This window comes from Crocodylus porosus, unplaced genomic scaffold, assembly GCF_001723895.1.
Source record: "Crocodylus porosus isolate Cpor-Errol unplaced genomic scaffold, CroPor_comp1, whole genome shotgun sequence".
NCBI classification, from domain to species: Eukaryota; Metazoa; Chordata; order Crocodylia; family Crocodylidae; genus Crocodylus; species Crocodylus porosus.
Window position 1 is genome coordinate 16,495,632 of NW_017728924.1, and position 13,089 is coordinate 16,508,720.

Below are 13,089 nucleotides of genomic sequence, written 5' to 3' on the forward strand. Positions count from 1 at the left end.
CAGCAAGCTGGTCCTGCCGTTGCTCACCTAGTAGCAAGTCACAGCTGTGCATGGGAAGGACAATCAGAGATGCTGTATTTCACCCTTCGGTGCGCCTGCTCCACTAAACCAAACAACACTAAACATTTGTGCAGCTTACAGCATCAGGTGCAACAAGACCCAGTTGATATCACAGTCAAAGAGCAGACACAGTGACAGGCCTGTTCTGCAATGCTTCAATACTCAAGTAACTCAATGGCAAGTAACTCAAAAGCCCAAGCCCAAACAGTAAAGATTAAAAGCCAGTGTTGTTTCCTGTACTTTAATCTGGTAAGAAAACACTATGAAAATTTGTAATAAAAAACAAAACAGATAAAACAGCAACTTCTTTAAAAAAGAAACCCCTGTAAGGGCTTTAAACAGTTTCAAAAGCTTACAAGATATATTCAAGCTATGTAAGTTTGTGGCAAGCCATTTTGATGTTAAAACACTTCTCTGTTTACATACAATTTCCTCAGCAGATATGGACACAGCCAACTCATCACTTATGGTTAACCATCAAGACTACAAGGCTCCACTCCAAGAAACAGCAGCACTAGTATTTTAAGTTAAATTTGTTGCTTTCCTCCTTCAGCCTGCCATAATACAACTAGAACAGCAAACAAAGGAAGATTAGTGTGTGCAATACCAGAGAAATCAGGTAAGCAAAACAGCTGCAGGTATCGAGTCTTCAAATGCTGCAAGGTATTACTTGAAAGTGATTATTATTGTGGCTGTTTTAGTGATTTACAATCCTTAATGGCAAATGAAGGAATGAGGATGTTTGAACTTCTAATACAGTTTAGTTTGTGTCATTCTGTAAGGATGAGGGAAAAAAAAAATCAAGGACTTTTGCCTATAGCAGCTATTGCTCCAATTGCCCTGGTGCAGGACCCTTCTTACTGCAAGGGCAAACCCAAAAAGTAAACACCTAAACTATGGATCTAGTGAAAGTACAGTGACAGGAGAACTAGCAGGCAAGCATTCATCTCTGGAGTGGAATTTTGCTTTCTCCAGTTTTCCAGAAATCTAAGCAACAGTCCAGATGCACTTCCCACTGTGATTGCTGCACACAACAGGATGGAAAGTTTTGTTTGTACAACCAGGATAGTATGTGAAAAATACTACTTTTAAAACTAGCAGGAAGCTTTAAGAGTAATTTTTCTCTTTGGGATTATTTTATTATTTTAAAGGGGGGGGGGGGAAATTGAGAGACTGTCTAGATTACTGCTGGTTAAAAGCGTACCAATTTCCCCCGTAAATTACAGTATCTACATTGTTAGACAGTTAGATCTTGCACTATTTTTAGTATTTCTCTTCTTTCCCAAAGGTGTAGTTCCTTGGCCAAATACTACAGGGAAGCCATCTTTTTCTAATTATAGGTGCCCAGTTTACTAATTTTTTACCTTTCTGATGCAAGTCACAAGAATCTCTAGGTGAAATAAAAACCAACTAGTTTATCTTAATATCAAAATATACCATTGTGTATTCTTTAGAGATTAACATAATTTTAACATATGGTTTATTTTCATAGTTTTCTGGTTATAAGAAATTAAGGTAAATTGTCCAATCACATTACTTTTCTATTAAAAAGGCTGTATCAGCTATGTGAATATCCAAAGTATCCATCAAGAATACTTGCATTCAGGACAGAACTACAAGTTACCATCACAGTTTCACTTACAAGCAGATACGCATAGTGTGTTTTCACATATGTCTACTGAATTTCAAACCTTTTAATTCTGCTCAACTTAAAAAGGCAGAAGTTTGAATACAAAACATACTGCCATTCTGAGATCTACTATCTACAATGTTCATTCAGAGTGAGGCAGGCTACCTTCTAGCCTTTAAAGTACTAAGATTTCCTTTGAAAAACAAAATCTATAAAACACAGTAATTTTAAAATTTTGATGAATATTCAACAAAATACGCATGTGAAAGTTTCAGTCAAACTTTGGATCAAAAGAAAAATTCTCTTCCTTCGTGCAGAAAAGTTAACCTTCCAGGATCACGCCACTCAAAGCACCTATTCTGATTAGCTGCACCAAAGAACTGAATGCCATACAGTACAGTTTCAGTATCAATTTCCCATCACAATGCTTCCTGAAAGGGTTGAAACAAAACCTTGCAACTTCAAGATAGAAGAAAAAAGTTGGAAAAAGAGTAATTCTGTTCTTCATAGTAACAATGGAATTATTAGCTACATAAGACAGAATGATGTAACTGATCAATAAATAGCTTATATTGCCTTTCTTTGCAAGTGCTGCAGTCACCTTCAAGAGCTTATCCTTTATCATGGCATACAGGATAGATGCTGCTGTAGGGGACTTAACAGCTGAATTATTCAGCACCGCTTATATTTGGATCAACATATGTTATCCTAACCAACTATTAGGAGATTAGGATAGGATATTAAGTCAAGTGTTGCCATCCTTATACACCAAGGAAAGTAAACAACAGTTTTAGAGCAGATTTCTCCCACCTGAGTTTACTCGCATACAAAAGCTAGATTTTCAGAGGCAGCTGGAAACATGACTTGCCCATCCTGCCCATCATCCTACTAGTCCCAACTCACATTCACTGACAATACTTTCATCCTCTACAATTTTGACACTGGACTTCTACCTAGCTACTAGGCAAGAAATTATTTAGAAAAAACTTCCTCTAAAAAGTTGCTAAATTAAAATTCAAGGCTCAGAAAGTAGTTTTAACTTTCATATAGACATGTTATGAGGAAGAAATTCTATTTCTCACTGTCATAGTGTGCATCTTTTTCAAAGAAGGAAAAACACTGCTTATGAAAGGTGGTGTTTATAAACCAAAATGACTGAACATGTTTGGACAGGACTGTAGTAACTGAATTCAGTGTCCAAGCAGGGGAGACTTCAGCACTCAAGAGGACGTAGAAGAGTTCCTGAAATGTCAGCATAACCACATATAAGGCATTGATAGAATGATCCCAACCCCACACATGTGAATCACAGTTCAGTGCCAGGAGTATTTCATGACAGTTCAATGAATTTTAGGAAACCTCCTCCAACTTAAAAGTGTCTGCCATTCAGTCCATGGTTGCTGGGAAACTAGAGAGAGACAGTTGTGCAGTACTTCCAAAATGAACGGAACAACAGGAGAAGAGATAACGTTTGTCCAGACAGCTAAACTCACATAATGCAGAGAGAAAGTGATCACTTTTCAATTGCCACTAACTGGCCCAGTCCTGAAAGCGGAAACAGTCACTCGCGATTTTCCATACTGGGTTGTTAGGGGTAGCTTGTGCTGTCAGTAAGAAATTCTGGTTGAAGTAACGTTGCTTGTTGCCATCAAATTTTACTGTCCCACAAGTCACAACAAGGACCGTCATCTGGCTTTGCGTAGCTTGCTCTTTACGGAAAGAATGAAAGATGGGGAAAAAACGTTATGCACATTTTCAATAACTCAGATGTTTATAAGTAATACTAGTGCATTGTTACCTGCTGGTTACAGTTTCTTTTACAAGCAGCTGAAAGAGTACAAAAACTGCTCGCTATATTCTTTCTACCAGGACCATCACAGTAGGCTCCTTCATTAAGCTGTGGATTTTTTTAATGTGCTTACTTACCACATCTGGGGTGAGGGAGCTTAATTTCACACTACTTGTGCAAGCATGCCACCTAGAGGTTAAACTGCCACATTCTCCTGAACTAAGCTCTCAGATAGGTGAGAGGCAGGCAGTTCATGTATAAAGAGAAACTGCCTATGTCTACAGCATGTTTGGCTTCCCTTACTTGTGAAGTTATAACTTGGTTGGTTTTTTGCAGAACATAGTGAAGACAGCTAGGCTGTAGTTTTTGTTTTCTCTGTGCAAGGTTTCCTCAAATATCCACGGTGCAAACTGGAGACTGATACTTAAAAGTTTTGCATAACAAATACTTAATGTAACCAAACAAATTACTTGGCAGTGTATGTTTACAAACTTCAGAAGATTACACAGGTAGGTACTTTCCCCCAAAGTAATGGAAATAGAGAGAGAAGCCCAAGTACACATTGCAGACCAGCAGCAGACTCAGGTGTAGAATGTACCTCAGCTTTCACCCCATGTCCTACCACAGCTGTATATACCACAAAACCTCTTCAGTACCTGAAGATAAATGCATACCTAAGTAAGTGCTCTTAATAAGAAATTAGTTGAATTGTAAAGAATCTCAGGCATGCTATTACCCTTCCTCCCACTGTGCTCCTTTCATAAAGTAACTTTACATTCCAATTGCAAGTTGGCTATGTTCCAAAAGTCATCTTGAGCACCATTTATTACAGCTGTTTTTCATTTTATAGTTAAGAAATAGCAGGGGCCCTGAATATAAAGTAACCTTACCATGAACTGGCTGGCAGTCCAACATATTAACTTGGAACTCACTAGATGGCAATGATTCAAAAAAATTATTCAATGCTTCTTGCCCAGAAAATGCATTACCATTCCAAACTAACGTAGCTTTGTCCAGATAGAGTCTGTCCAACATCTAGGAGATAGAGAACGCATATTTGGAAGTTAAAGGGAAAAAAATGTATAAAAATGCATTTTTAGAAAATCAAGTTACTTGTTGCCAATATTTGACACTGAAATCACTTTAAAAAAGTCATAGATCCTGTAACAGAAGCAAGTGAAATGTCCTGCTTGGACATTGGTTTATCTTAGCCACTGCTGTCCTTCAGCAAGGACTGGAACAACCGTACAAAATGTTTGCTGCTTCGTAACTTAATTTGCTAAACCAATGATGACATTGTCCAACAGGAAGCTATGGAACAGAACCACACCCCAGCCCACCCAAAATACATTGCTTTCTTTATGAGAAGGACTTCCAAGTTCAACTTATAGTACACCTGTGAGACACAGATACGTGGAAGCATAATCTGAGCTAGACTAAAATACCATGTGGGGCCAACAAAGTTATAGAAGAAAAGTGCAGTAAGTTTGAATAACAAGACTAGACCTTTAATACCATTTTATATGTTGTTACAAGGAGTACCTCTCATAACTGTAAAACACATGTTCCAGGAAATGGTTGCATACTACTTTGCTTTTGACTGGCCATTGGACAAAAGGACAAGTAATGTGCAAGATACCGAGATTCTCTCCATATAAAAGACCTTTATAATTCTACATTTGACAAGTAGTTATTTTTGCTTTTTCTGGTGCAGAAAAATTTATTTAATTTCTATTAAAAACCACACACACTAATGGATCTACACAATCCCACATTAAGCAAATATCCAGAATAAGCATTCAGATTAGCACTTCCTTAACTATGGTTAATAGAACAATGTCAAGTTTTATGGTGTTGGGTCCACTTTTTTCATCAGATATTTCTACAGACAATCTTTACCACAATAAAAGCAGCACAGCTAGCACAGGAGGATAGGAAAAAACCTGATTCGTGAGACCAGAGGCACTCCATGAGGAGAGAAAAAAAATGTAGTGAAAGTAAGCCTGAACTGTCCATGTACACATTGAAAACTAACTATCCTAAGGGGTAGGCAGAACAGAATCACTGTAAAGAAGTCCATGAGACTTGAAAAGGGTCCCACACAATGACAAATATGAGAACCCCAATTCACTTAGTTATGCAGAGGATTCTTTTAAGGGCAGGTCTGAAGACAAGCAGAGCTCTGGATTCGGTAGCAATTAGGACAGTAACAGACTCCCAGATGTCTCTATGCGTATCAGACAACAATTAACGAAGAAAATCTGTCCCACACACATGCATGTCCCCAAATAGAGACAAGAATAATGAGGAGGAAAAAGTTAATCTCCCAATAATAGGTACATACCCTTCTCCTTTTATCCATGGTATCATAGTAAATGTTGACAAATTCTTCTGCAGCTTTACATGCCTGATCCACATATGTTTTAAAATCCTAGAGATAAGGAAAAAAAAGCACAAAGAAACTGAATATATAAAAAAAACTGACCGATTAATTCCCCGGAACAGTTTCTGTAAGTAAGTAAAACAATACCAGATTCACAAGTAAGGGAGATCAATTTCATTACTTCTCTCTCACAGAAGGTAATGAGGAATTAGGCTGCAGTTGGATCCTTACTCCAGTTCCTTGTTTGTAGCATCAGTTCCATAAAAATTCAATATGCTAATCTGAATTTTAGTGAATTTCCAAAAAAATTATACTGGGAATTGGGAAAAAGTTGTGTCACTTACCAGCAGTCAGAGCCAATCAAACCAAATGACATGTCCAGGATTGCTAGACTGTTCTGAGTAACCTGAATAAATATCCCCTCAACTTAAACATTTATTTCTGATCAATGTGAACTACCTCACTACCCCCACTGCGGTTAAGCAAATAATGCTTATATAAAAGTTAATTTTAACTGGATGATTGTGCCGAGGACTTCTCAGGTCATCTATAACAACACCTCTTCTATGCCATTATGAAAAGAAGAGGATATGCCACTCCCACAAGTAAAGTATAGGGAGGGAGGGGGAAGTTCCCAAATATCACAGTATTGCACTTCCACTTCTATTTTGTATTTTCTTTATTAGCAAACACTATGCATTCAGAAGTCAAACTAATACTGAATTTCTGCTAACCATGAAAATATTATTCAACCAACTGCAAATCCAGCTATAATGTTTTTACAGTGGTTAAGTTAATTCTTAGGAATTAACACTACTTTGTCCTCAGGCAAATTAGGAATAAAGCTATCTACATTTATCATGCACTTAACAAATATCAAAGCATTCACTTGGATAATTTTTTCCTGTATTTGTTATGAGAGGGGGAGAATATAAAGAAACTACCCAGCCAGGTTGGCTCCAAATAGCCATCTTTTAAACTGTAAACAAGCACAAAATGCAGCTGCTTTCTAATTTCTTCTAAAACATGTAACAGGTAAAAGCATTTTTGCAATATACTTAAAATTACCATACTACCAAATGCTGCAGTTATCCAAAGCAGCTAATGCCTGCAGTTTCACTCCTAGAGTTGGTAGGAGGCATGCATCTTGCTACACTTTTCTTTTATGGGAATTTTGAAAACTTGCCACACGTGTCACCTCCACTCTTCCTTGCCTTTTATTTCCAAAAATTCCATCAGAAAACCTCAGTCCCTTGCTCGGTGATGTCTGTGAAATGCAATGCCCAGTGCTGGATATTATTACAAAATGTTGCCATTTTTAGCACCGCTTTAACAGTCTAAAGTTTTTGCTAACACCTTTCGTGTCCTTTATTGAGATAGTCAATATGTGAAACATTTTAAGTCAGACCATGCAAATAGGCTCTTTTTGATGGAAATAAGGCACAAAGAGATGTTCATTCTCTGAACCAATGATGAATTATATTATACAAAAGCCCCAGTTCAGGACTGAGGACAGACCCCCAAAGTACCTTGCTTTCTTGCAACTGGCTTGTTCTCGTACATAGATATTTGATGGAAACGTCAAGGGTCGAGTGTTTGACTTCTTTTGGGACCAGACTTAAATGCAACTGCCCTGGGTAAGATCAATGGTTTCACATGTTTCCAGTTCCATGACAGTCACTTGGACAATTTCTTCAGCTCCCTTCCACAGTTCTTTAAGTTTTCTAAAAGTTTCCTAACTCCACGTGCTGCCAAGCAATTTATTCCCACATTTCATCACCAAAAGGAACTTGCTCAACAACTTCATAATTGCGTCCAAGCTGCATCTTGTATGATTGCTCCAGGGAGATGGCACAACCCCATCACCCTTGTCATCGTCTGCTCCCTCGTCCTTGCGTTCCTCGTCTGTCTGCCCCATACACTCGACTGGCCAGGGACTGGATAATAATACAGTATTTCCAATTACACCTACTGGTTGTTGCCTGCCACTAGTTCTTCTCTTTGGCTCTTATTCTTATTTTTTCCTAATCGCTCCCCTGGTCCCGCCTGTGACAACGACCCCCAAAACCTTATCAGTGCTAAAGCCTAATGCTCCAGACTGCCGTCTGCTCCCCCGACCCGCGGGGCAGGGCTGGCACACAGCCTGACCACAACGCCAGGGGCTCGCGCCGTCGCCCTAAGCAGCCTCCCACGCCCGGGGGCGCCTATGCCCATCTGGCAGCGGATCCGCACCGCGACTGTCTCCCGGGGCCACGGCCGGCTTTCCCATGAGCCTCTGCAGAGCCCCGACCCGACCAGGCCCGGCCGCGCCGCTCCAAGCCGGAAGGGGGGCCCCGCTCGCCTCAGGGCCGCGGCCAAGGGGCAAACACCGCCCACGCCCACCCCGCAGACGGGAAGCGCGCGGCCGGACTCACCACAGGGGCGGCCATGAGGGGCGGCCCCGGGGACAACACGCGAGGCGAGGCGAAGGCCGAGAGCTCTGTGCTCGCAGCGGCCCCGGAAGTGCTCGCCGGCGCCAACCGTCTGCCCCGCAACTGCTTCCGGAGGGCAACAGGGGAGGGGGAAGGAGGGAGACCGCGCGCGTTCGCGCATGCGTTCTGAGCGCTCAGGGGGACGGGGCTGGAGGCTGTGGCACGTGGGTGTTGGTAGAGCGGGGGCTGCCCCCGCGGTTCGGTGCAAGCAGTGGGGGCCCGGCAGGGAGCTGGAACGAGACCTTCTCAGTGGCGGCAGGTGACAGAAGAAGCAATGGGCTCAAGTTGCAGCAGGAAGGTTTAGGTTGGATATTAGGAAAAACGATCCCAGCAGGAGGGTGGTGAAGCCCTGGAACAGGCTACCGCGTTGGTGGTGGACACTCCATCCTTGGGGGGTGTTAGGAGCCAGCTCAGCGAGCCTTGTCAGGGATGATGCAGTTGGGCTGTCCTGCTGTGAGCAGCGGGTTGGACTAGATGGGACCTCCCCAGGTCTATGGCCCAAGGGCAAAATACAACCCTCAGGTGGCATCCAGCCCACCAGGCAACTCCGTCTGCCTGCAGAGATCTGCTGGAAGCCCTGGCACTGGGCTGCCAGCTTGCAGGTCCCTGCAGGAGGTGGCTCTGTTTGCTATAAGCAACCAGCCCCCCCAGCCTAGTGGGACCTGCCCCAGTCCCTACCCCCACACATACTCCCAGCTCCAGCTCCACCCCCACCCTACCCACACACACCTACACTTTCCCAGACACTTCTCTCCCTACCATACCTGCACCCTCCCACAGGTCCCACCCCGGGCCACATATCCCACGCCCCCCTCCCATGCCACCGTACACACACCCGCTCCCCAACCACACCCCCTTGCCCCCCAATATACAAGAGTAAGACTGTTATGCAATCACCTCTATATATACTGTGCAAATACAAATCAGGACAAAATTTATTTAAATACAATTATAGTAGATATTTGATTTATTTTTTTTTAGTACATGATTTGTTTTATTTTGCTTTGTAGTTTCAAGCTGGCAATCTGCTCCCCCAAAATGAGTAGTTCTGGGGCATGTGGAGGGACTTCTGGTGGCAAAGGTCAGGGGTTAGAGGTGGAACTTCCAGTCCCAAGATGGTGACCAGGGGGCAGGGCACCTATCAAGGGGTGGAGCTACCCTTGCAGCCCTCTACAGTTTACTAAGGCTCTTAAGCAGCTCTCCAGCCAAAATAATTGCTTACCCCTGTTGTATGAAGAGTAGAACAGAGTTAATCTCGTGCCAGGATGACTGTGGAGAAACAGCTTCATGGAGAGAGGAAGATGCAAGAGCTAGGAAGACAAAGGGGCAAGGCCTTGTCCCAACCCATGTTGGTAACAACGGGCAGAGCAGAGAGTTTGGGGGCCTGGAGAAAGGCCTAGGAGCCTCAGCAAAGGGGAAGCCCCTTCATAGCAATCGGAACAAGCTCCTTCTGCAATCAGAATTAGCCAAAGGGCTGCTGAAAGGCAGCTGATGCACAGAAGTACTAATTATTTGACCAAGTTGAAGCGTCTCCCTTCTAAAGGATGACACCCATCTTCCTCAGCTATTGCTTACCAAGGCTGTGGGCCTGGATTTATGAAAAGCCTTTTATTTATGAAAGAAATATAATTCTTATCTGTTTAGAGTCCATTTCATCAGAAGATCCTGAAGTTCCCTTCCTTCCTGCACTCTATTAGAGAGGAGAAATTATGTGAAAGCCTCGCAAAGTGTGACTGATTTCCAGATGTGGTAACTTTTCCTTCGAAAAGTAGGGTTATTCTCCACCTCCATCAGATCAACAGGACATAATCTAAAGAAGTAGAATTCAAGCCCAGATTCAGCAAAGTACTTAATAATCAGATGGTCAGCTTAAAGTAGCTGCTTAAACTTCACCAGCTTCCAGTGGGACCCACATACATGCCTAAGTGTGTTGCTAAATCAGGTCCAAATTAGGAATGTGTTGCTTTGTTTTGAGTTGTCACTAAACTTTAAGAGGAACCCAATGCCAGACAATTAATTTCCTGCATTTACTTGCACCCAAACGCAAGTGATTTCCTACCCTGAAGTTATATTGCCATACACCCTCGCTATTGATTAAACTCCTGATTTAGGATTATTGTATTGACAGAAGTCATTGATATTGAAAACCATCCTAAAAATGGCAACAGAGAGGAAAGCATTGTGTCCTTTAGTATGTTAAAGATGGGATTGTGGAAAAGATAGGTTTTCAAGCATTCACTTGATTTCCGGTAATCTGGAGTGAATCTGTCATTAGAAAATAATAGTTCTGGCACTTAGCTTTCTGTTTTCTCAGCCTCTCTCTATTTCTGGAAGTACTTGAATGAATATTTATACCCAGTGGCTAACAAGTTATGAGCTCATAACAATAAGAAGTAAAAGCATGGATTTTCAGGTTAGAATATTCCTGCCTCTAGTTTTCCCCATATGTCCTTTCTACTTGGCACGTCTTATTTAGATTGCTTATTCTTCTTTTATTTTGAATCTTGTGCAACCCCACACAAATTGTTAGGAATTGCAAAACATTCCTCCTTTTTTCCTTCAGAGGAATAATAGAACACTGAAATCCCCCTTCACACAAAACCCCCGCCAGTGCTCCTACCTTATCTAACCCAAGCAGAGTTTGAGTTAGAAAGACAGAAAAACTTCAGAAAGACACAACTGCCAGAAACACCATTAAATCCACAAATAACTTAGCATCACTATTGATTTTTCTGAATGATACTTAGATACATTAACGAAAGACGGCAGTATAAAACGTAAGTTAAATAAGGTGCTGCTGTTCAGAGGAAAGAGGAATGACTGTAGTTTCCTGGGTGAGTTGACTATCTGGCTCCCATTAATAGTTTGAAGCTGTTGGGAACTCTCCAAACTGGTGCGATTTCCAGTTAAGGGAGTTACTTGCAACTGCTTTCTGCTGTCTTTGTAATTGCCAGAATGAGGCTATGGGAATAACAGAGGGGGAGGATTGACCCAGCCTTTTGCTGCTTATGTTGACTGGAAACAGTAATATAAAAAAACCTGTCTCTATGTATTTTGTTCCATCTACACTGGAACTGTGAGAGAGAAGTACAATTTCTTCACATGTTTCTTATTTAAGTCACATAGGAGTTAAATTTAGCGATTTATTTGGAAGCTCTGCATACAACATAGGTTATGAGTCAGTCATAAGGGTTCAAATGAAAATTAAGTAATTATCTTTGATATGACACCAGCCTTCTTTTAAATTGCTTTCTAGTGTACAGCATTTTTATTGAAAATGTTAATCCCCTTTCTACCGCATCCCTTGCATTTGTTAGAGCAGAAAACATTTTCCGTTTCATTTTAAATCTGTGGGTTTAGGATTAAAGGATAAGAACCTATATGTATATCAGTACTATGCAAATTTCAGTTGAGGAAAAATAGGGAAAACTTAAGCTAGCATTTTGTTTTCCTCTCATACATGGTAGGTGCTGGGATTTCAATTATATTCAAAGATAAGGTGACTTGGCCTGCTAAAAAGATAGTGCTACTTTGGATTATTAAGAGGTGAATCACTGCATCTCTTCCAATTTCTGTACAGTGCTCTCCAGAAATTGCTGTGGTTTGTTCAATAAATGTTTATGATTTTCATATCAGAGTGCCTTAATTTCCATCTCAAATGCATGCAGTGAGGCTCCAGTGGTCAGATATTTGCACAATGTATGTTACTTCCACCTCTTCTAACCAAAATAGTATCAAACCCACGGGGGACTCTTTAATAAGGCCTCATCAAGTGCAATTAATGCACAGGGTATTCTCACCTAAGACCACAAATCAGGCCCTTAATTAGGTAACATACCTAGTCTTTTACAAAACTGTGAATCGTGGGAGAACCCTTTGTAAAACTCCTCCATAGTGCTAGTGCATCTTTCTTAATTCAGAAATAATTCAGATTATTCTGTAAATAAAAGTATCTACTTGGAATCTATACACTGGTTCATAATTTGTTACACATTTCATCTTTGTAGCTGATGACTGAGTACAAATGAGTCCCCCTTCCTTCAGAGATTTTAGGAACAACATAGCAAGCACAATTACTCTTTTGAATTGTATTTATTGTAAGAAACTCCCATCTATATCCTATTAAGTGGCAGCACTTAAGCCACAATTCAGGATGCTTACTTCAAGCCCTATTTAGCTCAGTTTTTAAGCATGTGCTTAACCTTAAGCATATGCTTAAGTACTGCTCTTCATTGGCATGCTTTCCTGAGTCAGGTTCTGATGCTCTAATCATGTCCCCTACAGCAGCTGATATTCGATTTTAAAATAAGGTTTTTGGACACTTGGTATTAGAGCTGTTACACTGCAGACTGTTTTCTATATGTAAAGGCTCAAATATAAATTCAGTTCACATCAGTTGTGTTTAAGCTGACTTGGATTTTGCTTTCCATATTTATTCTGTGTGGTATGAGAGTTTACTGGCAGAAATAGTCACAAGCTCACACAAATGTAAGTGAGTATTTGAGGAAAACTTTGCTTTCTGGTGTTAAATACTACTTCATTGAACAGTACATGATCATAATGGGCAGGAGTGGGAAAACCTTGTGTCAAACTGAACTCCAAATGAGAAAAAGCCTTTGAAACTGACAGTCACTATAGTTTCATAGTTTCTAGGGTCGGAAGGGGCCTGAGCAGATCATCGAGTCCGACCCCCTGCCATGGCAGGAAAGAATACTGGGGTCAAATGACCCCAGCAAGATGTTCATCTAACCACCAC

The 13,089-nt window shown here is 41.2% G+C and overlaps 1 protein-coding gene across 3 annotated transcripts in view; it reads right to left on the bottom strand.

Annotated features, from left to right (window-relative positions):
- Positions 1 to 285: 285 nt before the first annotated feature.
- The window catches only part of NXT2 (nuclear transport factor 2 like export factor 2), a 47,730-nt gene continuing 34,926 nt past the window's right edge, over positions 286 to 13,089 (bottom strand). The window contains exons 1-4 of one of the 3 annotated variants that reach the window (XM_019540419.1): positions 8,277 to 8,394; positions 5,824 to 5,910; positions 4,370 to 4,514; positions 286 to 3,399 (exon numbers count right to left, since the gene is read on the bottom strand). In XM_019540419.1, the coding sequence (XP_019395964.1) occupies positions 3,221 to 3,399; positions 4,370 to 4,514; positions 5,824 to 5,910; positions 8,277 to 8,291 (426 nt within the window). In that variant the 5' untranslated portion in view covers positions 8,292 to 8,394 and the 3' untranslated portion in view covers positions 286 to 3,220. Of the gene's footprint in view, positions 3,400 to 4,369; positions 4,515 to 5,823; positions 5,911 to 7,391; positions 7,844 to 8,276; positions 8,395 to 13,089 lie in introns of those variants that run through there. The other 2 variants (XM_019540422.1, XM_019540420.1) reach the window with 2 other exon arrangements.